Here is a 25,939-nt window from a genome sequence, read left to right as displayed (position 1 = left end):
CCTTCCCCATCACAGGAGTGGCTTTAAAAGTACAGGTTTTAAAAAAATCCCATCTTTCTCTTAATGGCTGTTTTCCAGTAAAAATGAGGCACATGCAAATCATCCCAGCTGCCCATCAATCCTTGATCTGCTGCTTTTTGAACCTGCTGGCCCATTTTAGTGCTACCTGACAGAACAAGCTGAAATTATCCCTATCAGGAAGCTCCTGGAGAAGGCTGGAGTGGGATCCTTGGTAGAGGTGGGAGCTAAACCTCATTAGACATCAGAGAACCCTGAGGGACAGGAGGCTGCTCCCAGGGGCAGGAAGGGCCCTGATCAGAAAAAGAGTATTTTTAGACACCCAGTAATTCCTCTGTGATATGCAGATCCACAGGAAACCAGCTTCCAAAAGCCCTTCTGCTCATCTGCTGGGATATTTTAAAAGACTTCCTGTGGACATGTTTTTCCTTTAAGGCCCATTACCATCCTTTTCCCCTCAGTCCTAAGGACCAAGGAAAACCCAGCACCAGCCCAAATTCTCCCTGTAGCCATGGGCACTGAGGAAAATGTCAAACCCCATCAGGAATTACCTGTTGGACATGTGGCAGCCCAGCCTCTTCCAGGAAGGCTCTGGATTTCCTTCTACCTTGGAAAACCAAACACCCACTGCAATGTGAGCAGCAGCTCCAGGGAGGAACAGGAACCTGAATTCCAACGTATTCATGGGGCTTCCCAGTTCCCAGATGGCCTCAGCAAACACAGCAGTGACCCTGTGGGGTTTGTTTAGGAGCCAGATTGCTGATGGCAAACTTTCCCTGCCGGAACAGCCCACGCCAAATTGTCCCAGGACTTTGCCCCCGTGTAAAGTTGTGTACACGAGGGGAGATAAGGAGAAACCTCGGAACAAAGCTGCAATTTGAGAATCCCAGAGCACTGCTGACCTCCTCCCTCCCCCTTGCACCTCTGCACATCCATCTCCAGCTTTCCAAGGGATCCTGCTTTCCTCTCCCTCCCAGGGCTTCCTGAAGTGCAGCCGGGGATGGAAAAACCACTGGCAGCTAATCCAGAAGTTCAGCAGCTGCCGCTGGCGTTTCAGAGTGTGACGGCTTCCAGGCCAGATGCCAAACGTGTCTTAGGTTTTAATCTCTCTCTCAGGTCACCTATCCCCTGTCAATCAAGCCCTGCACCCGCGGGGGCCGCTGGCACAGATGCCACCAGACAGGATGCACAGCCACTCTGGAAGACCAGCAGCAGCCAGACCCCCCCTCTGAGCTTGCTCCTCTTTGGCCCCCCTGGGTCTACATCCTCCCACCTCGATCTGCCCAGCTTTGGGAGCACTTGCTGCAGGGCTTGGGATTTAAGACTTCCCGGAAAGAGCTTTCCCGAGCCCGGTGCTGCGTGGCAGCGGCTCCAGAGAGCCCCACGGGCTGTTTGCAGTGACCTTGCTGGGACGAGAGCGCTGCTGGTGTGTAAATAACTCCCTGCTGGAAGCCAAGCAAGCGGGGGGGTCAGCAACCCCTGCCAGCTTCTCCTCCCCCCCAGCCTGTAGCACATCCAAGGCCAGGGCTGCAGAGCTGCAGGCACAGGCTCTCCCTGCTCCCCCAGCTCTGTCAGTCTCCTTCAAAGGTCCATTTTCCATTTTTTTCCCCTTTCTCCTTGTGCTTCTTCTGGCTGGAGCCAGTGCACAAGTGGGGGAATGTCTCCTACACAGGGCCAGGGCACGGCCATGCTCTGCTGCACCCAGAAAAGCACATGTTCCTCAATCCATGCACATTCCCACATGCAAATGCTTTATTGCTGCATGGACACGTGGCTGGGCATGCAGGGCATCCCTGTGCATGCAGGTTTGGGAAAACCATTTCCACGGCCAGGATGAAAACTGGGAGTCACAGGTGTGAATATCCATTGGGATCACACACATGTGAATGTCCATGGGCAGGATTTAAATAGGATCACACGTGTGAATGTCCATGGGCAGGACACAAATGGGATCACACCTATCAATGTTCATGGGCAGGATTTAAATAGGATCACACGTGTGAATGTCCATGAGCAGGATACAAATGGGATCAGCCATATGAATGCCCATGGCCGGGATACAAATGGGATCACACATGTGAATGTCCATGGGTAGGATACAAATGGGATCAGCCATGTGAATATTCATGGCCAGGATACAAATGGGATCACACATGTGAATGTCCATGGCTGGGATACAAATGGGATATGCCATGTGAATGTCCATGGGCAGGATACAAATGGGATCAGCCATGTGAATATCCACGGGCAGGATACAAATGGGATCACACGTGTGAATGTCCATGGGCAGGATACAAATGGGATCACACGTGTGAATGTCCATGGGCAGGATACAAATGGAATCACACATATCAATGTCCATGGGCAGGATACAAATGGGATCAGCCATGTGAATATCCATGGGCAGGACACAAATGGGATCACACCTATCAATGTCCATGGGCAGGACACAAATGGGATCAGCCATATGAATGTCCATGGGCAGGATACAAATGGGATCACACATGTGAATGTCCATGGCCAGGACACAAATGGGATCACACATGTGAATGTCCATGGCCAAGACACAAATGGGATCACACATGTGAATGTCCATGGCCAGGATACAAATGGGATCACACATGTGAATGTCCATGGCCAAGACACAAATGGGATCACACATGTGAATGTCCATGGCCAGGACACAAATGGGATCACACATGTGAATGTCCATGGCCAAGACACAAATGGGATCACACATGTGAATGTCCATGGCCAGGACACAAATGGGATCACACATGTGAATGTCCATGGCCAAGACACAAATGGGATCACACATGTGAATGTCCATGGCCAGGACACAAATGGGATCACACATGTGAATGTCCATGGGCAGCTCTCTGTGCAGGACCACCCCACATGTGCAGTCCATAAGCACAGCCTTTTATTCTGTCACGCACCCGCCTGTAATAAATAGTTACATGTCACACTACATGGCTTGCCTGCGACTGACAAAGGTCCTGCAAGGCAGGAGAAGCTATTATGGGAACAGATTGCTGGAATAAAATATTAAATTTCCACTTATCAATCTCTTTAATGCGCCATAACTCTCATAGAAGCATTCAGCCTTCTCCCTCTGAACAAATTGCCCTCCCCATCAGGGGGCTGAACCAGCCCTGCTCTCTTCCTCTCTGGGGGCTGGAGGGAAGATTTTGGGTGGCAAAAAGAGGGAGAACAGGGAGACAGAAAGGGGAAAAGCTGCTGCAGGGTTTTCTCTGCATCAGCCTTCCGTGTTGTTTTTTTTCCTCCCAAGGCTGGCTGCTCACTAGATTGAACTCCATTTATTGCATGCAGCTCTTGAAAGAGGTTTCGTGGTCCACTGACAATCCCTAAATTGCCTGCAAGACCCAAACAAATGTACCTGTAATAGCTGAGCAAGGAGGGCTGAGCCCTCCCCAGCACCGGCCTAATCGCTCCTTAGGGAGAGCTGGATAAACATATTCAGATGCCATGAATTATTAAAGGATTTCTTCTTTTTTATGTGGTGCAGGCCTGGCCTGTGGGGTTGGCTGTTAATCCCTCCTAGCAGGGCAGCTGTGGGTGTGCCCTTCAATTCCCCCTTATTTAACCTCAGCCCCACAACCGGGACCTTTGGGAATCAGCTGAGATTACAGGCAGGCAGACATCAACCCAGCCCAACCCCAGAACTCCTGCCAGCCCCCACCTCCTTGGCCAGCCCTGCCCTGATGGAGCGTGAGAACCATGCTCTACCCATCCTCTGAAAGACCACCAGGAAAAGAGACAATTCCAAATCCCAGAGGGAGAACCCCCAGCCCCTCGTCCCTAGAGGAGCCTGTGCCTGTGCAGGTGAGCTGGTGCAGCCACCTGCAGTGCCACTGTGCTGCTGAGACACACCAAAAACGGGCAGGAAATGTGAAGAGAGGGCTGTGCCTGGTGTCCTGACACCACAAATGATATGGGGTGGTTGGACAGGCAGAATGACAGCAAGGAAGGGACACAGAGGCTATGCAGGAATGGGAAGTGAAAGCCTGTTACTCCCAAAGTCCCCTTCAATCCTTATTCCACCTCCTTCTCTGCAACTGGGGGCTGAGCTTAGAGGTTTTTAAGCTCTGCTCACTGCTTCCAACACGCCCCAGCATCCTGGACACTGCATGGGACGGATTTCTACTGCTAAAGGGAGTCAGCTCAGTTTGTACCGGGCACTGCCCCAGGGACACTGAGGTGGCAACTCCCCTGGAATGGCCAGCAGCTGATTTTGGCCATGACCTTGCCCTGATTTTGGGTGGTTGGGCAGGGCTGGGCACAAAGAGCTTTGTTCTTCCAGTGCCTTTGGCTGGCAAAAGAAACAGCCCCCAGAGAAAAGCCTGTACCAGGAACAACTCAGCAGGCAGGGATCCAGGACAGGAGGTGTGAATTAAAGGCCTGCTACAGTGATAATGATCATAAATAAATACCGGGTAATTAGCATCTAATTAGCACATCCCATCCATTGACCTCCAAGCACTTGGATAGAGGAAGATTGGCCTGGTTTACCCACGGTACAGAGAGGGGAGCTGAGGTGCTGAGGGTGCCAAACACAGAGTTATTGCTAATTTAGCTGCCCCAGACTCGGCTCTACGCTTGCTCAGCATTTACCACCAGAGAAAGCTGGTGCAGGGGGCTGGAGTTTCATCACTCTCAGATCAGACAACTCCCCATGGAGCAGGGTGGCAGGAGAGGCTCTGATCGCCTTGGGCTGGACAGCAGGGAGAGGTAACAGCCCTGGGAGCCTGTTCTGTATCCCCCACGCCTTGGAAGCCCCCAGTGCACCTCATTCGCCTCACTGCCCATCCTGTCCGGGGTGTTTGCAGCCCAGAGCTCGCTGCAGTGTGGCAGTGCTCCACCTCACTGCTCCAAGAGGCACTTCCAGCCCTCCCGAGACCCACAAGTCACTGCCAGATAACCCAGACTGCTCCTTTTACCCCAAAGAAATGGGATAAATGTCCCTTTCCTCCTCTCAAAGCACCCACAGCCACTTTTCCTTCTTGGTGATGCCTCACAATGTCACTCTGACTTTCAGAAATCAGGCTATTGCCATTTGTTATTTCTCCTCTTTAAGCTATTTCTTGACATGACTTTCTCTCCCTGGCACTACCTCAGCTTACCCACACGTCTTTCCCTCTCTCCTGTGGCCACACTGCTTTGCAGGCCATCAGACATCACAGCACCCCTTCCCACTGCCTGCATCCCGGGATGTTATTCCTTCCTGGAGCCCAGACAAAGCTCCTCAAATGCTCACAGGAATCCGTGGCAGGCAGGTGAGCGAGTCCACAGACCAACACTGGAAGGAGCTCAGGTGAAGAATCATGAGAATGCCCAGCACCAGAAACACCAAACACCATCCTGAGCAAGGGACTCATCCATCTCCTGCCTTTCTGGCAGTCCACATCCTCATCCCACCCCTCACCCTGATCAATCAATATCTCCCTGCCATGTCTTTGCTGTTAATACAGCAACGATCTCTCTGAATCCAAAGCAGAAGACGAGGGGGGAACAAATAGAATTGGTGTAAGAAAGGAAAAGACCACAAGAGGAAAGGAGAAAAAGAACCCAGGGCAAACCAGTGCAACACCAGTACAAAGCCAAGAACTCCACTGCCCCCTTTGCACCACGAGATTCCCACCCCTGAGAGGAGACACTGGTGATTGAGGAGATGGAATTGAGTGGTAGCTGTAAACTGCTCACACCCTCCTCTCCCTCCCCACCTCCTTTTCCACGTTCCAGAGCAGCCAGGGGCTGTCCTACCTGTGACATTGACTTCCACCAAGCCCGAGCGTGTCCCGATGGCGTTGGTGGCCTCGCAGACGTAGGTGCCAGCCACGCTGTAGGACACGGGCCCTTTGAAGTAGATGGTGTTGTTCTGGATTTCCACACTCCCTGGCAGGGTCCCGTTTGGCCTGGGGGGGACAAAGACCATGGTTGACCCCAGAGGTGACACCCAGCAGGTCAACAAGTGTTGCAGAGGTGACACCAGCGTGCTGGGTCTGTGCTTGCCCTTGGGCAAGGTCCAGAAGCTGGAAAATTTCCATTAATGCAAGCAGGAAAGGGACACAACTTGACCCTGTTTTACCCCAATTTCCTGCCCATTTAACTCTCCTGACCAGCCAGTGTTAATTCCAACTCGAACTCGTGGAGAGCAGTGTTGATTTAGAGCCCTGCCCATGTCAGAACAGTCAGGTAAGTGCGAAACTGGAATAATGCAAACCTGAACCCGGAGATACAGAAAATAAATGAACAAAGGCAGATGAAAAAATAAAAAAAAAAAGCCCCTGTGTGTTAGGAAAAGACACACATGGCCTGGTTATTCTTAATTACTGAAGCAAAGCAAAGTAATTACTTCTCTTAGGCAATTAAAAATTACTCAAGTAATTCCTTCCCCTCCTCCCAACCCAAATGTGCACATATTGTCAGCAATTTGTAAGAAACAAAAGGGAATAACGGGGGTATAATTAGGACTGTAAAGAAGTGCCTAAATGCACGTATTTTGCATGTCTACATACACACATATGTACAGAAAACACAGCTTTTCCAGCTGCATCAAGCCAATGATCCCAGAGCTGATGGAAAAACACCTTAACCTGGTCCTACAGAGCCCTGAACCTACAGAGACTAGGGCACATCTCAAAAGGGTGGTGTGGGATGCTCCAGGAGGCTGCTGCCTCCTCTGACAGCTCCCCCAACTGCTGCTCATCTCCATCCAAATGGGAGGAGAGGAAAAGCACAGCTGGGTTTTACATTCCAGGCAGGAGCAAAACATCAGCAGCCCCCAGGAAGGGGAGGAGGTACAGAAATAGCCTCAAGTGGCCTCTCTTCTGCATTGGGTGAATCTTTGCTTTCCTGGAAATGTGAGGAGCCCAGAGAGCCCCTCAGAGTTTGAGTCAGACTGGCAGAACCAACATATGGAGAGAGCTGGGGATGGAGAACTAGGAAAAAAGGCAAGAAAAACAATCCTCTTCAGACTTTCACTGTGAACATTTTGATCTGGGAAGTGGAATGAGAGAGAATGTACTCCTTGCAAAGCCATGTTGAGAGCCTCTCTCCTGATGACAAATGCCGGCTGAAAAGAAGAAAGGATCCATTTGATCTTCCTCTTTTAAAGCTACACGAGTGCTTACAGAGAAGAAAGAGCAGCAGAGAGAACCACATCAGGTTGCATCAATTCCCCACCTGGCTCCCCAGACACCCCTCACTCACTTTTCAAGTCCCTTTAGTGTGTTCAGCCAAAAGCTGGAAACCTGGAGGACAAGGAATTGTTGCTGTTTAATGTCAGTCACATGGGGGGCTGCTGGAGCTGATTTCCAGGGAAAAGTTGTTCACACACAGACAAATTTTGTGCTATTTGTGCCCCTTCAAAGCAGGGAAATCCTGGGTTCTTTTCCAGCTCTGCTCCTGAGGCACCTGGTGGTGCTGGGCACATTAATCACCTTGTCACATCTCAGCTGCCTCACATCACCAAGGCAGAGTATTATCCCAGTGAGGTGAGAATGGGAAGTTTTCCCTGGATATTGAGGCTGCACTGTGCTGGCAGCCACCTTCAGCACAGGCACAGGCTGTGCCTTGGAGTGACACTGCTGACACTAATGGGACTGGGCCCTAAGTGACCAGAGGGTGAGCGAGGTGTCTGCCGAGCCTTCTTGTCCCTGTTGGGAGGTGACATGTGCTGCTGGCAGCGGGGCTCTGGGGACACTTACAGCTTCCACTCATAGGTGTGAGCTGGGGGGTTGGCATCAGATTTGCAGATCAGCTTCACATCCTTGCGGTTCAGGAACCAGTTGCCATCGAAGCCCTCGATGGTGACTTCTGGCTCATCTGCAGGGGTGGGGGGGGGGAAGGGAAGAGAGCAGGAGGGGAAAAGGAGGGGAAAGGGGTGTGGGAAAGGAAAGGGGAGAAAATTAAGTGGGAAGAGATGAGGGGGCAGGGGTGAAAAAAGGAAAGCAATTGCAAGGAGGGAAAGATGACAGGACAAGGAATGTGAGGGAGGGCAATGAGAGAGAAGGGGGCAAAAAGGGATGTGGCAGAGGCAGAGAAGGTAAGAAAAAGAGAAAACCCACGATTATTCCAGAGGATCCCCTCAGTTTCCACTCTCAAAAACAAGACAGCAGCCCCTCAGCAGCCCGACACTTCCCCTCACAAACCCCTCTTCTCCCAGAGCGCATCCCCCACCCTGCCCCGAGCAGGGAGCCCTCCCAGCCGTGCCCAGGCCCCCTTACACTGCACGTTGAGGGTGATGCTGTCGGTGAACCTCTCCAGCTGGTAGTTGACCACGCACATGAGCTGCTGCCGGTGCGCCTCGCGGCTCGGCACCAGCCGGTACCGGCTGATCACCGTGATGGTGCCGTTGCTGTTCCGGATCTCCTGGAACTCCGCTTCCCCTTTCAGCTTCGTGTCCCAGGTGACGGTGCTGGGGGGTTTCCCGTTGGAGGAGGTGCAGGTGGCTACCAGGATCTTTTCTGTCCTGCCAGACTTGGCAATAAGCGGCCTCTTGGTGCCCTCCATCCAATTCGTGGGCTTGGCTGCAGGGGAGTGCAGGGAGGAGGAGGAGGAGAAAAGGGTGCAAAGGGATGGTTAGAAAAGCAGCGCTGCTCTGTTCGCTACCTCCCAAGAACCACCTAACACCACTGAGGCTGTGACAGAGCTCGTGGTGAGTCCAGAGCTGTGCTAATTGCCAGCAATAATTCCCATGCAATAAGTGCTTTATGGCAGTGCCTATGCACCTTGCACCATCTACCTGCATCATTTATGGGGAAACAATGGTGGAGGTGCCCTAAATGCACAGATACATGGAAAGTCAACCCCTTCCTCCCAGAGGTTTTCATCCCTGTGTTAGAAAGGAACTGAAACTGGAGAGAAAATGACTCATGTAGACCTTGGGTGGGGTCTGTTCACTCACAACCCTGAGCACCAGGGACAACCTCTGCTGTCTTTTTCCTCTTGACAGCCCCCAGCTCTTTAAAATTCACCACTCCCACAGGGAACTGGTCACTGCTCCTGCACCTGCATTAGGAGTGTAGGTGGAGGGAAAAGGGGAACTGAGAGCTGGAAAGAAGGAGAGGTGTGACAGCTCAGCTGTCTCAGAATCACCTGCCCTGGGTTCCCTGCTCTTCACCTCTTCCCAGTCAATTTAAAAATCCACCACAGGTACAATGTACACCCAAAATTCACCTTTGCCCTGAGCTCCCAGGATGTGAATCTCAGATCTGTTGGACCAGAGGTTCACCCTACAGAGCCTTACCCAGCACGGTGAGGTTCAGCTGCCCTTCCCGGTTGCCGGTTGGGAAAGTGGCAAACTCACAGATGTAAACCCCCTCATCCTCCAGCTCCAGCCGGGACAGCTGGATGGTGCCATCCTTGAAGGAAGGGTTCCGGAAAGTCACCCGCTCCTTGTAGGGGGACAGGATGGACACGCCCATGGCGGGGTTGTAGATGGCCACATTCTGCTTGGTGCCGTTGGTGGCCTTCTGCCACGTCACCTGCGTGATCTTCACGATGGGCAGTGGGTTGGTGAAGCTGCAGTGCAGCACCACGTCCGTGCCGATGAACCCCGAGACGGTGTCATTGACCAAGACAGTCTGAGCTTGCAGCCCTGCAACGAAACGGGGACACGTGAACATTCGTGTGCTCCCCAGGAGCATCAGGCTCATCAATCCCTCTATTTATTCCACTTGCTTCTTCTTGGCATGGCTGATACAAGAGCGGTTTGTGGCTACAGGCACCTTCTGCATCCACCCGGTCATAAACACCTTCTTCCCGCTACGAGCAGTCCAGCCTAGGGCTCATCACCACCCAAAGGCACAAGGCTGGATCAATAACACCTCCCTCCCTTTTGTCTCCAGCTCCAGGTGACACTGAATCATGGTAAATAGGCAGGGCATGTGTGTCTGCAGGCATGCGAAAGCCCTGATGTTTATCAGCACCGCACATCCCAGCACATGCTAACATACACTCAGACTTCCATTTAATCCCACTGGAGCTGCAGCAGTAATTAAAGGAGCTGCAAAGGCTCAGCCCTCATTTCAGAGCAGCAATAATTCCCATCCAAGATCGGCTTTAAGGCACTGCCTCTACACCTTGCACGATCTCCCTGTATCTCCCAGATCGTTTCTGTGGCCTTCTTATAACCCCAGAAGTGGCTGAATTTAGGAACCTTCCACCTTGATTCTGTGGAAGGTGCTCGTGAAAAGTGGGAGCTGCAGTTCATGACAGCTGTTGTATCTCAGTTGATTCCTCCCCTGACAGATGGAGAAAAACATCTCCCACCAGTCTGACCCTGAAATTCATCTTTGCTGCCACTGTGTCTTTTCCTAATCTGCGTATTTAGAGATAATGCTCTGGTAATTATGCAGCCAGTATTTGTATGATAAATACAATAGAGAGGCAAGGTGGTGAGAACAAGAAAAGCGGGTTTTGCTCCCTGCTTCTGGGAGAATCTGCAATTGGATGGATTCTGGGAGCCTGGGAGGAAAGGAAAGAAAGGGATAATAAAAAAAAGAAACATGCACAGAGAGTGAGGAACATGAAAGAGTAATGGGAGAGAGAGGGGCTGGGGAAAGAAAAATGCATAGCAAGAGAAACTAGACAGCACCTCCTAAAAGAAATGTCACCCTACTCTGTTCTTCCAGGGATGAATGGCTCCCTGTCCAAGGCCAAAATGAACTCCTCAGTGCTGCTCCCCCTGGCAGATGTGCCCTGGGATTTCTCCAAGAGTCTCCTTCCTGCAGTTTCACACACACACAAGTGCAGGCAGACAAAACTCTTCTCCACCTACCCGCACATACTCCATGTTGCCCCCTCACTCCCTGCCTGCTGTTCCCAGCCTTATCCTAATCCCCACATCTCATCCACGCCTCTTCTGTCTCCCTTCTCCTTCCTGTGACCCTGAGGACAAGCCCCAACAACCCAGGCCGGCCACGAGACGCCACCAGCTGACCACAGCCATCAGCAGTTCCGACCGAAACTTGGCCTCCAGAGCTTTGTGTGAACTTGCCCCCTGTTCCCCGAGCCAAGCCCCACACCCCAGCACTGCAGCTGGGTGCTCAGGAATGTTCTCCAGAGCTTCTTACAGCCACAGCAAAGCGCTGGTGCCCTCATGAGCCTGCACACATGAAGCCACCACGTCCTCTGGGGCTGGCAGGGTGCACCTTTCCCCTCCCAGCACAGCCAGGGCCATTTTCCCCATGGTTTTCCCTCCACAAAGCAGAGGGTAGGGATGTTCCCGCTCTGAGAAAGTCACATCTGGATGGTGTTTCCCCTCTGGAGAAGAACGTCCCAACAGCAGGACATAATGAAGGACTTTTCTGCCACCAGTGCCCACAACATCCTCCCTGATGAAACAAGGGCACAGGCTGGGTTTAGATGAGGCCATGCTGGGATCTGAGGGCAGAACGGGTGGATAGGGAGGGGGGAGATGTCTCCACCATGCTTTGCAGCATATGCTGCTCCTTCCACCCCGGAGGGGAGCGAGCATTGCCCACACCCAAGGTGAGGAACGGCTTTGCCAAGCAGTCTGGCTCAGAAGGCTCCAGAGCCTCCCAGAGCGTGTGGGGGCTTGCTGGAGAGCACTTCCATCACGTAGCCAGGGCCTCGGGAACGGCCCAGCCCGGCTGTGGGTGTGCTCAGCACGCCCTCCTTCTCCAGGGCCGGGGGAGCGCGGAGTCATCAGCGCCTCTTCCACCGTGGGCTCGTGCCCCCAGCGGGGCCTCCCGGGGCTGGGGCGCTGGCAGAGCTGGCTCTGCTCCCCACAAGCTGCCTGACCCCCCACGGGCCCAGCGGGGCCCTTTGAACCGGCATTTCCACACCCCAACAAAGAGGCCCCGTCCGCCACCGCAGGAAGTCACGGCCCAGCATCTCCTCGTGGTGCCAGGGGAGCAGAAGAGGGGCCAAACTGCAGAGAGGAGGGGGTGGAAGCCACCAGCTTCTCCTCAGGGTCACCCCTGCAGGGCTGGCAGTCCCTCGGGGGGCATCTGGATGAGCACTGCCAGGCCGAAGGCCTCCACTGATGGGCAACCAAGATGTGCCCCTCAAAGGAAGATAATCAGCCTACAGCCATTCCAGCAGGGAATGTGATGGATAGCCCAGGGGAGGTCAATCCGACCCCTCACTCCATCCATCATTACTGTGCCCTTCCTTTACACTGTGATTGCCCTGCAAATTAATGAACAGATCTTTTTAAAAATCAAGTTATTTATCTTAACCTTGAGCAGCAGCAACAATTCCCAGTCCTACCCTCCCCCTGCCATGGGATCCACGCATCAATGCAGACTGGACTTGGATATAAACTGGAGAAAAAGTGGATTTTGGAGCTGATAAGCCTGATCCTGAACCCAGAATGGTCCTGCAGAACCCTCCTGTGCCCAGGTGTAACAAGCCAGACTTTTGGCCAGGGAAAAAGCTGGTGCCAGTTGAGTGAGGACTGCTTGCCAACAACCAAATGCTGCCAAAGCTGGGATTCAGGCCCTTACATGCAGCAGCTTTAACAAAAACACATTCCAAACCTTCTCAAGGCTCTGGGGAAAAAGGGGGAAAGAAAAAAAAAAAAAAGCACGGGGCAGAAGAAATAACAAAACAAAACAAACAAAAAAATACCCTGAAAAACCCCAAACACTGCGTGGAAATCGCGTTTCCTTTCCAGGTGACTGAACAACTCTTTTGCAAGACAGGAAAAACTCTTTCTGTTCCACTCATCCAAGCCTTAAATCAGGAGAGTAACGCACCCGTTCTGCTCCAGGAGCACCCACACTCAATGCAGTGATGAGGAAGGGAGACAGATGGAGGAAAGGGGTTTGGGGAAGTTGCTGGATCAGCCTCCCATCCTAAATCAGAAGCCAGAGGGCAAACTTGGCTGCTGCCACGCTCTGGGGAGCACTTGTTTGCAAGGTGACTGAGCTGGGCTGGCGGGCCTTCCCTCGCCCCGTTACACACTCAATAATTCATCAGGGCAAATGCATAGATAATTGATGGCAATGAGCATGCACGGCCGGCAGAGGAGGAGAAAATAAAATCACTAATCAGCCTCTGGAGAGGTTTGAACATATTCAACTGGATGTGTGTGTGTGTGAAGTGCTGGGATCCGCCGTGTTTCTGCTTTGCTGAACGATCTGTGTGGTTGGTAGGGCAGGGAAAAGGCTTGGGACGAATCCTGCTGTTTTCACACCCTGTGCCAGATCTCCCAGTGCCCACCAATCCATGCTGACACCCCCCACGGGCAGCCAGCACCCGAGCAAGGATTAGCTGGATAGGTTGCAGCTTGCCCACTTGCATTTTATTCATTAGTTTTGTGGTGTTATTTTTTGTGAGGGACCAAAAGGGCCCAGCCGTGTGCCAAAGACATGTTGGTGCCAAGGCCTCATTAGTGGAGGCCTTGGAGATCCTACTCCTCCACCTTGGCCTCTGAAGTGGTTTGTGTTGATGCCTTTCCCCACGATCCCAACTCCAGATATCCCGCGAGGCCTCGGGGGCACTGTGCAGAGCTCGGGGTGCCCTGAGGCACAGGGGCTGGGGAGGAAGGTCTGCACTCCCTGGGTGTCAGGGGCATGGGGGACGGAGCAGAAGTGGCAGCTGGTGGCTCTTGGACCTGAAAACCCTTTCTCCTAAAAGCCCAGGAGGTGCTGTTCCAGCGAGGCTCCCACACTTGCAAATCAGGTTCTGGCTCCCCCATATAGAAAGCTCTGGGAATGATCTGCAGGCTCTGGGTGAGCTCTGTCACAACCTCCCTCAATGCCTCTTTGTTAACAGCCCTGTGAACTCCACTCTGCTTTGCACAACCTTGCCTCTGCAGAGCCTCTCACCGATTTCTCTCCCTCCTGTTCCCTGATACTCATCTCTCCCCAAGGGCACTGAAACAGCCCTTGGCACGAGTGTGATGAGCCACCCTTCGGTGTGGCAATATCATGACTGATGCAGATGTCACAGGGATTGCTCCTGATAGCCTTAGTCACAGCAGCCAGGATCTTACAGAAGGACAGATCAATGCATCACACTTGAACCCGCAAAAACTCCCACAAAAAGCACCTGATTTTGTGACAGCACCGTGGCCACGGGCAATGATGTCCCATCCATGGTCCCATGGGTCTCACAGACCCTGAACATTTTCCATGAAGGAAAAGTGGGATGGAACAGGAGCCCAAAACTTTCCAAAGTGGCACCTAAAAATTTCTCTCCTGGTGTTTCTGAACTCATCTTTACAGTGGAAAACAAGGTCTGAAACGCAACTCCTGTGGGGCAGAGCACAGGTGGCCTCCAACAGCCCAAGGGGACATCCCAGGTGTGTCAGGCAGGGTGGGAAGCACAGGAAAGAAGATCCTAAATCCCAGCAGGGGAATTTCAGGTGGCAAGAAGCAAAGGTGTGAGGTGGCGCTTGGCCAAGAGGTTGGGGTTAGTACTTCTGCTCCTGCCAGGGAGGCTTTGCATTGATTGCCAGGCATTTAAATCAGGATTCTGCTGCTCTTCCAAGAGCACAGGGCCTGCCTCACCCTGCTGGGAGCCTGCTGCAATGGAGGAGTGGTCTCCAGTGAGTCAGTGGGCCCCAGTGAGTCACCTCCAGGCCCTTCCTGTGGCAAAAGACTTTCACTGGAGGTCTCTCTGTCATCACTGATTCACTCCTGCAGAGCTTGAGCACCACAGGGATTGTAAAACTTGAGTTTCCAACACAAGGGGAGGGGGAGCCTTAGAAGGAAGATGAGAGAGATGTGGCAAGATTATAGCTCCAGGTGACATGGCTGCACATGAAAGGCCTGAGATAACACTGGGATGGGGTGGGGGCACCCCAAGAGAGAAACTACACGCCCAGGCATCCCTTCCCCCTTCCCAGCGGGAGCTGGGAGAGATTTATGGGAGCTGTCGGGAAATGGCAGCGCTGCACAATGGCCCGCCTGGCCCTCAGCCAAATAAATCCCTCTCAAACAAGAAAGGACTGGGCTTGGCTTTGGCTTGCAAATGGGAAACACAGGGGCCTGTCCTCGAGGTCACTGGTTCAGACCCAGATCCAGCCCAGGCAGCAGAGCAGAGATGATTTTACCCCAGGACCAGTCAATGGCTGGTATCGAGTGAGGTCTCCAGCCAGCCCTTCATTGGCTGCCTTGGGATAAAGCCTTCTCCTGCCTGTGCAGCATTTCCTCTTTGGATAAATGGAGCACAAAGCAGCCTCAGGAGCCCCTTGAGTGAAAGCTCTTCCCCACAGGGCCTGATCCATCGATGCTCCACTTGCTCCCTGTTACCCTTTGGGAAGTCTGGTCACTGAGCCACCGCTGGGATTCACACACGGGCCCTGAGCAAGAGCAAGGCCATGCTGGTCCCAGAGTTCCTTGTAGAAAGAGGGGAAACAAAAGCAGAGGCCAGGGTGGGATGGGCTGCAAATGGAAGAGACAGAGATGACCACCAGACTAGACCACGAGTTTTCCAACTTTGCAAACATCCCCAGCTGCATCCAGCCAGGAAAAGTGCTGCAGACCAGAGGAGTGGGATGGGAACAGCAGCCTGCCTCTGCTCCCAGCTCTCCCTCCCTGCCGTTCCTGCCCTGGCTTTCTCACAGCTGCTTTGCTTCACCCCCCAAGTCACGGGGAGGGGAACATGCCCCATGGCAAAAGCAGGGAGGCTGGCAGAGCAGGGCTCCTGCAGAAAGAGCTGACACAGCACTGGGAAAGGCCTTCCTGCAATAAAGCTTGGAAAGCCCATGCTCAGCAACAAAGCACAAAGCTCCCCGTCCCCGCCGCGCAGCGCCCGGCCCGCCCCAGCCGCACGTCAGCTAATCCTGGGATCCAGCTGCCAGTTCCCACACACCTGAGCACACACCAGGCTGCCCTGTGCCCTGCCTGACGTGCCCCGGTGCTGGGCACTTGGCCCATTTTCCCCTCTCCTTTTGGCTGGACGTGACTCCAGCTCATTCCTCAGCTCTTTTCCCACTGTGGGCTCTTGCTCACACCTGTCCAGTGCCCGGCTTCACAACTTCCATCTCTTTTCTCCTGCAATTTCCACGTCACGTCTCCTTCTGCCCCCACTGCCTGTCTCCAGGACTTCCTCTCCAGCTGGTCAATGCTTGTGCCTTTCTTTGATTTGCCCTTCTTCCATTGTAGCCTTAACAATCTTCCCACCCCTCTTGTGCCTCTACACCATCCGCACCACACCCCAGGCCCCTCACTCGCCTCTTCCCATCCCCAGCCACTATTCCACCAGCAAGTATGTCCAGGATCACAATTCTGCACTAGGAAAAGCAGGCAGCTGGCCAGGCAAATACAAAGAACCAAAAATCCAAGACTCTCCTCTCTGGAATCATCTCGTTGCCTGCCAGCAAGGAAAAAACCAAGGTCTTTTTGCTTACCAATTCTAACCTGTAAGCAAAAGAAAGGGGACCACAAGCAGAGCCAATGCTTATTTGGTGGTTGGGTGGGGAAGAAAAGCTGGAAAATCAAGTGTGGAGGAAGGGAAAGAAGCTGGAGCTTTGAGAAGAGGGAAGCTAATTAAGCTGAGACTGTCCTGAGACCTTATCTTGATGGGCTGAGTCCCCAAATGCACACAAGTGTTTTTTCTCACTGCCTCTTTCTTGGGCTTCCTTGATGCCTTGGATGTTGTTCAAAGAGTTCTGGTCCAGTGCTAAATCTCCTCGCTATTAGAGCTCTCCAGGTGCTAAGGAGGAGGGATTTAATCAGGAGCTGTGAAGAGGGGATCAAGATAGTCACCCATGGAGAGCATCCTTTCCGAAATGAGGGAACTTGAGACTGAAGAGTTTCAATAAAAACAAAAATAAACTTGATAGCACAGAAAAAATGAGAGACCATCAGATCCTTCCTTCCCTCGCTGGTCTGTGGGCTCGGAGCTGGAGCAGGAAATGGGGGAGCTCTCAGGGCTGGAGCAGGGAATGACTCACTCGCCTCCACAATGGGAACGGGACAAAGCCGAAACTCTGCTGACTCAGGCGTGACTTCAGCGCCTGGGTTAATACCTGGCAGCCTCCTCTGGCTGCCCCCACCAGCCAGTTCCCTCTGTCCCCACTCAAACCAAGCCTCTTTCATCAGGCTAGATGCCCGATCACAGGAAATTATCAAAGATCCAAACGCTGCTCCTCTGTCCAAAACATGGTGAAAAATGCATCCCTGCCAAACCATGCTGGTGCTGGCCAGCCCCGTAATTGTCATGGAGAAGATCAAAACTCCTGCTTTCCTACGGCTGAAATGCACGTTTAACAGTCACAGCTTTCTGCCTGTGGTTTTGCTTTCCTCCCATTATCTCTCAGGATATAACATACTGCTGGTATCTCACTATGTCCCGAAGTTAAAAAGAAATGTTTCCTCCTCTGGCAAGCGGGAATGCCACACTCTGTTCTTCTGTAACTTGTTTCAAAAGATAGAAACGAGCAAGTTTTTTTGTAACCAGGAAAGTGTGATATAAGTTCTGGTGGCTGACAAGTAGGAAAAAGCTTTGCAAACAAGACAAATGCAAACATGGCACCAACAGATGCAATGGACAGACACCCTTCGCTGGCTCCCTGCCTGTGATTTCTCTTTTAATGTGTTTTTATCTTGCCCTAGAGATATCTCTGCTGAGGAATGGGGAAGGCTCAGACCTCCCAACTCTCTCTGGGTTGTTTAAGGATTCCTGCCCATGAACAACAGCCCAGAAAGAACAGTGAGTACAAATAACCCCAAATTCAGTGTCCTGCCTGATTTCCAGCCTGCTGCTGCTCAGCTCTCTTATCATCAAGCCCCTGTGCAAGGAATTTCTACAAATTTCACCTCTTCCCGGGTTTATGATCTCCACAGAACAGAGGCAGACACAGCTCCAGTCCTACCTGGGCCCCATCTGCAGGAATCACTCTGCATATTTATGGCAAAAGCTTTGCATCTTCAAAAGGCTTTTCAAACAGCAACTAATTAATCCTCCAACACCCCGAGAGGCAGGAAAGCCTTATTACCTCTGCTTTCAGGGGTGGGGAAATCAGAGGTGCTGAATGACAAAGAGATGTGCCCAAGGCCACCCAGGCATGCACTGGCAATCTCACTCACTGGTTAGAGGTGGGGATCTGCATGGGATGGTGGCAATTCTCACCTGAGGAAGCAGGGATGGAGGCATCTGTGGGGAGGCCCCACAGCCCCACCCACCACCCATGCAAATGGCAAAGTCACCTTATTTCCATGGCTGAGGAAACCCAGGGGGATGAAGTGGAAAATCCATTTAATCCAGAGCCTGGAAACCTAAATATTGCCCAGTCAAGAGCTCCACTAAAGGTTCCCAAAATGTGGCTCACGTTCTTCCCAGCCATGAGCGAACTGCTTGCAACCAAATCGCTGAGATTTTATGTTAAGAACATGCCAGAAATTAGGAGAGGCTTTGAGGCTGGGGGTGAGTGTCCCATTCACCCTCTGAGCAAAGCCAGCCCCACATTTCTGAAATATTCCACATACTGAAAAAGAGTGGGGTTAGATTAGATTTTAGGAAGAATTTCTCTACTGTGAGGGTGGTAAAACACTGGCACAGGGTGCCCAGAGAAGCTGTGGCTGCCCCATCCCTGGAAGTGACGTTGGACAGGGCTTGGAGCAGCCTGGGATAGTGGAAGGTGTCCCCGTGCATGGCAGGGGGTAAAATGGGATGAGCTTTGAGATCCTTTCAGCTCAACCCATTCTGTGACCCCCATGCTGGGTGGAGATGAGCTCTCAGATCCATTAAGGTCCCAGCCTCCACCCAGGCTGTCTGGCAATGATTGCCGAGCTCAGAGGGGCCTGCAAGAGCCAGGACTGTAAACAAGTGACAAGACCACCCATTAAAGGCAGCCTGAGCATGGGAAGGGGGGAGGAAGGCAGGGAGGGAGGGTCAGAGCCCAGCAGGGAGACCTCCCACCACGGGTCACACTCCCTGCCCCATCCTCTGGGGTGCCTGGGCTCTGCTCTCCTGGGAGACCAACACAGGCACAGCCACTCTTCCTTGCCCAGAAGGGTGAGGGCTGTCAGCAAGGGTTCAGAGAGACACACAGCTTCAGCCCAGAGCAGACGGCAAGGCAGGAGGAGCAGGGAATTCTGCAGAAAAAAAAGATGATTTGTCCTGCAGAGAGGAGTTCACAAACACCCATTTCCCTTTGGACACCTCTCAGTGGGAGCATTACTCCTGCCAAGTTAACTGGGGACTCAGACTGGAAAGCTGTGTCTCCTTAGTGATTGTAATTCAATGAGGGACACAGGTGAACTTCCAGGAAGAGAAATTAAAGGTTTCTCCATGTCTGATTATCCCATTCTCCAACAAGGTGGCTTTGTGCTTCCAGGTAGCCCCAGGGAGGAGCTGGGTTGTGCTACAACACTCGGGGGAATTCGATGACAAATGTCTCTCAGGAGGGAATGACACCAGTGCTGAGTGACACCAGTGCTGAGTGCCTCAGTGCCCGGGGACAAAGGTGTTCCTTCAAACACAACCATTGACACTGGGCTGCTTTTGGGGGCCTCTCTCAGGGTGTTTCACTTTTATCCCAAATCTGCCTGAGCAGGAAGGTTGGGATTGCAACAGCTCTGACAGGCCTGAATCCCTGTGGCAGGCTGGAATCCCCTACTGCTCCCCAAGACTTGGTTCATGAGAGACAAGCCAGGACCAAAATCAGCTCCCCGTGGAGATCCATGAACAGGCAGCAGGATGAAGCAAGCCAAGAGCCAACACCCCACTCCCAGCCTCATGCTGGAGAAACCAGGCCTGGATCCTGAGGGTTAAACAGCTCAGCTGGCCTTAATTGACAGATTTTATCGACTTTCATTGTGATTCCATTGACTTTTGTTCAACTACATCAGCACCAGGCTCCCTGTTTCCTTCTCAGGGAGCAACAAGCCACGTGCAGAAGGATGTGGATGCTGGATGGATTTTCCTGTGCCACTGGGGAGAGCTCCAGTGAGTCACCCTGGTCTTCCAAAGACCAGGAGGTCAACTGCTCTCAGGGGACTCCTGTGTGCTTTTCCCCAGCTCAGACTGGGGGCTGCCACAAAAATGGAAAGCATGCGATGAAAAAATAACCGGAGCTGGTGGAAAATTTTCCAGCACAGCATATTTTCCTGATGGAAAGTGTCACTTAGTCCAAGCCAAAACCATCCATTGGAACGTGCTGATTTTGGCAAAACTCGATTTGTTAAAAAAAAAAAAAAAAACAAAACAACCCTTTTGATAAGTTTGAAATGGTTTTTCCTTGTGGAGTCTCATTTCTTTTAGATGGATTTATGGTAAAACACCGACCGGGACTGCAGCCAGGATGGGATGCTTTGGTTGCCATGGAATGGGGACATTTTGGATGATGCCAGGCCAAAGTTTTCTTTTGAAATTTCCTTTCTGTGGAAGATTTCAACTGACAGCCTCAAAGCAGAAGGAGAACTCCCTCTGAAACGCCCAAATCCCCACTCTGCCAGCCCATCCTGCGTTAGTCATCCCCACAGCTGACCTTTCCAACAGCTCTCACCCCCAAACACAAATCACCTCCCTGAGACTCTCCCCACCTTCATTTTCCACATTTTCTGGGCTCTGATCCATCTGGATTCATCCTTCTCTGGGTCTCATCCCACCCAGTGCCTGGGTTAGGAGTTTTCTGGGGGCTTGAGCCAGCCCTCCAAGCTGTGTGGGACCCACAGCCCCGCTCCAGCACCTCTCCCTCTGGATTCCCTGTCTATTCCTCCTTCCTGACAGACGGATTTGCTCCCACCCTGCACCTGCCTGGCGTGCCCACCTCCTCCTCCTCCGTCTGCTGCTTGTGCCTTTCCACTCTCTAACAACTCCAGGGGAGGCTGGCTGAGAGAACTCCTGTTCCTTTCTTTTTGGGGGCAAAAAAGAGGGAGAGAGAGAGAACACAAACCAGACTCTTACATTTTTTAGCAGACATGACAATATGGACACAGTTCCTGCAGAACATTGTGCATATTTTAAGAAAAACTTTACCCCAAAAATGTCAGCCAGCTCCCCTGGTGGGAGGAAGAATGAAGGAATGAAAGGGTCCTCCAGGGTCCCAGCAGAACTTTTATCTTGGAAAAGCTGGAAACTCCTGAGCACCTCCCCCAGTACAGCATCCTGCTGGCCTGCTGCCTCCCCCAAGGGCTGGAGCAAGGAGGGATGCTCCCAAATAGCACATTTCCCACAGGAGCAGCCCTGTCCTCCACCAGGGGAGTGCCCAGGATAGGAGAAATGGCTCTGGAGACAAAATGCTGGAGGCACAAGCAGGGAGGCCTGGAGGGGAAATGGGATGGGCTTTGCCCAGAGAGGTTGTGGACTCTCCATCCCTGGAAGGGTCCAAGGCCAGGTTGGGTGGGACTTAGGGGAAGGTGTCCCTGCCTGTGGCAGGGTGTGGAATTTAAGGTCCCTTCCAAGCCAAACCATGCTGCGATTCCATGCCTTCACCTTCCATGCCAGGACCATCACCCAGGTGAGGAGGCAGAAAGAATCCCTGGCAGACAAGAACTCCTCCACAGAAGGGTGGGACCAGCCTGGCTGTGGCTCCCCTTGGTGCTCCACCACCTCTGGACGTGGCAGCTGGGCTTGGGTTGCTCACAGGCTGCACAGTGTCACTTGTTTGTCACCTCTGCTTGAGCTAAGAGCTGCTCAGAACCACCTTTACTTGTTGCTTAGGGACCAGAGTGACAGATAGAACACAGCTGGGTGCTTGGCTACCTAAGGAGATGCATGGGAGGATATAAATAGCTAGTGGCAAGGGAAAAGAGGACAAAAAGTCCCATTTCCAATCTGGTAAAAAAACTGACCAGAATAGTAGTGGAAGAAGACTTCCAGAAATAACCACGTGGGTATTAAATGAATGGAAAATGAATTAAAGGAAAAGAGAAGACAGGGAAAAGAGATTAAAAGGAGCTTCTGAACTTGTTTGAACAGTAACTGTCCCATCCTGGAAAAAGAGTTAATGTCACCTGGGTGCCACAAACAGTTACTGGAGGTACCTTCAGAGTGACAGGTAGCAGTGGAGAAGAAAGATAAGTATGTAGATAAATGTCATTAACCCCTGTTAGTGCAGGGCTTAGAGAGTTCAAAGACTCCACCTGCAGTGAAGGGTGGAGGTCTCAGGGGCTGTGTCTGCCTTGTTTGTAAAAACTCTGAGAGGAGGCAGTTAAATAAAGCAAAAGTTTCTTCCAGGCTTGAGAACCTCCTGTTTCTGATGCTGTCACAACACCTGGGCCGTGACACTCACAGGGAACTCTCAGCAGATCCACAGAGTGGGGAGCAGATCAGTCCAGGAGTGTCAGGGTGGGTTCTGCATCTGAGGACTCCCTGTGCCCTGCTCTGGCGAAACACAGCGATGGAGCAAACAGAGCACAGAGGATGAGAAGGATGTGCCCCAAAGGGAAAGGAAGAGCCTTCATTTCGGGAAGGGACACACCTTCCTCAGGAGAGATCCCATCAGAGAGAAACAAGAGCCCTGAAAAGGAAAATAACAGGCTCTTCTCAGGGCGAGCTGAGAGGGAGCCCAGTGTGATCCCCACGGCTATCCAGGCTCAACAAACACCGAGAAAAGGACTGAGAGACTTTGCTGTGGATGTCCCCAAGCGAAGGCCTCAGACAGGGAAGCAACACAAAGCCCAAGAGGAAGTTTACAGCTGTCCTCAGAAAAGTCAGCGTGACCTTTCCTCTCAGAGCTTCCACATCCCCTGGGAAAGCACAACAACTCATCTGCAAGTCTGCACAGCGCCCTTTGGGAGTTGGAACCTCGGGCCTGACAACTCAGTGGCAAAGTGTGAATCCAAAGTAATTGCACTGTTTGCTCTGGGAATACTCCAGATACACTTGGCATAACAGAATTCTCTCACTATAGGATCTACAAACCCCCTGTTCTCTCACATCCCTAGGATTTGTTTTTTCTCTTCTCCCTTGCCTTCTTTCTTTCCATTGCCCCGATTTTAGAAAAAGGCATTTGAGTTTCTGCCTTCACTCCCTGCCTGTGTAATGAAATCTTTTTATCCTCCAAACCTGCCCTGCAGAGAGGGGTTTCTCTGGAGGAGGCAGTGAGGGGAGGGTCCCTTGGGCATGAAGACAAATGATCTGCAGGCAGCAGTTGGGGCTGCAGGGTTAAGCCGTTTTAATTACCTGCAAGCAGAGCACCAGCCAAGGAATGGCCGATGTGTAAAGCAAGCCCTGCTGTCCCAGCGGGGCTGGGATGTCTCACCAGGCTCCTGCTGATCCTCTGTTAGATTAAATTCTTCGGTGAGAGCTGCCCTACAGTTTTATGGCAGCAGGGATAACTTCTCTGCACCCACGATCGGGTTGGGGCAATGCCTGTGATCCCAGAGCAGCACAACTGCAAACCTCCCGCCTGGACAGCAGCACTGCAAAGTCCAAGGAACTTCAGCAGGGTTTGAAGGTGATGCTTTTCCATTCCTAACACTGCAGAGAGGCAGATCCCTGGTCTCTATCCGTCCCCATCCTACCAAGCCCTTCCCAACTCCCAGCAGTTCCCCCTGGTCCCCTCATACCCCTTCATGTTCCTCAGGTGCCCACAGCAAACCCACGGGAAGGAAGGTGGCGTTTGGGTGCGTTTATATGCGGGCAGAGGGAAGGAACAGATCTTTCCCAAGGGACTCCGATGGGAGTCAGGGCTGAGCAGCTCTTCCCTGCACAGGGACGGCCATTTGGGTCACCCTGGCTTTGTGTGAAGGCACTGAGGCTATGCCAGGGCTCCTTCCCACCAGGAATGTGCCAAACTGTGCTGTCACAAACTGCTGCACATGCCTAACTCCCCTCTGCCTCCTTCCCAAGCACTCCACAGGGCACTTCAAGGTGACCCAGGGAATCCTGTCCCCTCTGCTGCACAGACCTTCTTGGTTCCCTGCCTCCATCCCTTCTCCTCCCGTGCCTGCAGGTACTGGGAAAGCCACAGCTTGGTCCCACGGGGCTCAGGGTCCCCTTTCCTTCCATTTCCCTTGCCCTGGCGCACGGGAAGCCACACCCTGACCTCTTCCAGCTCCGACTTGCTTTCCCAAATTGGGCCGGTTTTGGGCAGGACATGCTGGGACCTGCCACCTCCCCGCCAAGCCTTTGAAGGCGGCCACGTAGGCAGCTGCACCCGCAGACCCAGCCCGCAGACTTTCGTGTGGAGCAGCCACAAACCCGTGAGTCACCTGGCTCCAGCCTGGGAAGGCTCCTGTTCCCTCTCCCGGTGGGACAGACAGGCCCAGGACAACAGGACTCCCTTCCCAATAAGTTCTGTGCCGGGTTTGGGAGCAGGATCTTGGACCTCAGGGTGGGAGAAGGGCAGGCCTTTGTGCAGCCTGCTGCGAGAAGGGGGAAAGGGGCAAGGGACAGGGATTCCTGGTGCCACAGCAGATAACCAGAGCAGATGACGCCCTGCAGGGCAAGCCCCAGGTCAGGGAGGTCTGGTGTTCTGCAGCCTCAGCAAAGGAATCTGCCTGCTTGGGGGATTCTCCCTGCCCAGCGCTGACCCACTTCCCCTTTCCCAGAGAGCCCCTCTCCCCCTCAAACCCATTTTCATCCCATTCATCCGCTCTCCTCCCCTCAGTGCTCTCCAAGGAGGGCTGAGGGTGAGCTGAGCCACCTGAGCAGCAGGGCCCAGAGCAGGGTGTGTGCACAGGGAACACTTCGGGGAAGAGGAAACACGTGCTTTATTCCAAGTGCACATGGCTGCTTCCAGAGCTCGGAACAAAATGCTCCTGGATTTCCGGCTCCAAATCCCCCACCAAGGCCATGTTCTCAGCCAAGGGGACAATGAAGACCTGACATAAACAATCCTGTAGGATCAGCACATGGATACCCAGCCTGCCCCCACCGCTGCCTTGCCTCCCCCTCAGCCCAGCTGAGGCCAGCAAGACACAATGTGTAATTAGGTTAATGAGCTAAGCACGGATTTTAATTGGGATTTCCCGATTTACTGGTCTATCTCCTCCTTTTGTTTTACTGCTAGTGCAGGTTCCTAAAAGCTGCCCTTGCTAAAGGCCTTGATATCAGAAAGGTCTTACAGATCTTTAATTGTATTTAATCATCGAGGTAATTAATGATCCTTAAGCAAGATGGAGATTGCATCTAGAGTAGTTCCAGTCCTGCCCTTCAGCATCTGTTGTGTCTGGGCACAGGAATTCTGCAGGCATGCAGGAGAGGGGTTCACACAGAGCGAGACAAAAGGATGGAAGAGAGAGGAGAGCGGTGGGAAGAGAAGGGATTGGGGGGGGAAAAAGCACATTTAAAATGGAACAGGAGCTGAGTAGAAGAGAGGCAAGCAGGGTAAGGGAGACAATGCCATTCCTTCTCCTCACAGACAGGAGCCATTTCATTCCAGAGCCCGGAATGCTGGCCCAGGGGGGATGGTGTTCCCTGTGTCCCCAAACTGGACAGCCTTGACCAGCACTCAGTGCTCAGACAACCCCCACGAGACAACCACCTGCTCCTGCTGTTCCCCTTTTCCACTCCTTGCTTCCCTCTGGCACCGTTTCACACCCCTTTTTTTTCTCAGGAAGAACATTCCCAAAGTTCAAAACCTTGAGCAGGAACACGGGAGAGGGGGAGTGATGGGCAGCAAGTCCCAGCATGTCCCCTCTCTCCCAGGCCACAAACTGTGCACCTCCCATCGCTGCTGCCAACCCCTCCGCTTCTCCCAGAGCACAAACAAAGCCTGTCCAACCAGAAACGGGGCTGCCTGCTCTGACTTGCCCCAGAAAGGCAGATTTAGTGAGAAATGTCACAGGCAAAGCAGCAGGGATGTGGAATCGGTCCTTGTTGCTTGGGACGTACCAGAGCTGTCCTGAGCGCAGGGATGTGCGAGCAGGGAGCTCGAGAGGGCTGTGCTGGCTTGTTGAGGAATGTCCCCTGGCTCCCAGCCCCAGTGACAAGGGTTGGTGCAGTGCAGGAAAAGCACTGCCCTCCCCTCCTCCAGCCCCAGCAAGGCTGAGCACAGGACAGTTGCACAAATTGCATGTGAAGCAGT

General features: G+C 52.8%; 1 protein-coding gene across 7 annotated transcripts in view; it reads right to left on the bottom strand.

Moving 5' to 3' along the window:
• The window catches only part of NECTIN1 (nectin cell adhesion molecule 1), a 92,146-nt gene that overhangs the window by 41,712 nt on the left and 24,495 nt on the right, over positions 1-25,939 (bottom strand). For all 7 annotated transcript variants that reach the window (XR_007208253.1, XM_048329013.1, XM_048329015.1 and 4 more), the window contains exons 2-5: positions 9,290-9,640; positions 8,268-8,570; positions 7,749-7,866; positions 5,803-5,954 (exon numbers count right to left, since the gene is read on the bottom strand). Coding sequence is in view for 6 of the 7 variants with exons in the window: in XM_048329013.1 (XP_048184970.1) it covers positions 5,803-5,954; positions 7,749-7,866; positions 8,268-8,570; positions 9,290-9,640 (924 nt within the window). In the remaining variant the exon portion in view is untranslated. The remainder of the gene's footprint in view (positions 1-5,802; positions 5,955-7,748; positions 7,867-8,267; positions 8,571-9,289; positions 9,641-25,939) is intronic.

Source organism: Corvus hawaiiensis, chromosome 25 (genome assembly GCF_020740725.1).
Source record: "Corvus hawaiiensis isolate bCorHaw1 chromosome 25, bCorHaw1.pri.cur, whole genome shotgun sequence".
Classification (NCBI taxonomy): domain Eukaryota; kingdom Metazoa; phylum Chordata; class Aves; order Passeriformes; family Corvidae; genus Corvus; species Corvus hawaiiensis.
Note: the sequence above shows the minus strand (reverse complement) of the source record. Positions and strands in the feature narration are given on the sequence as shown.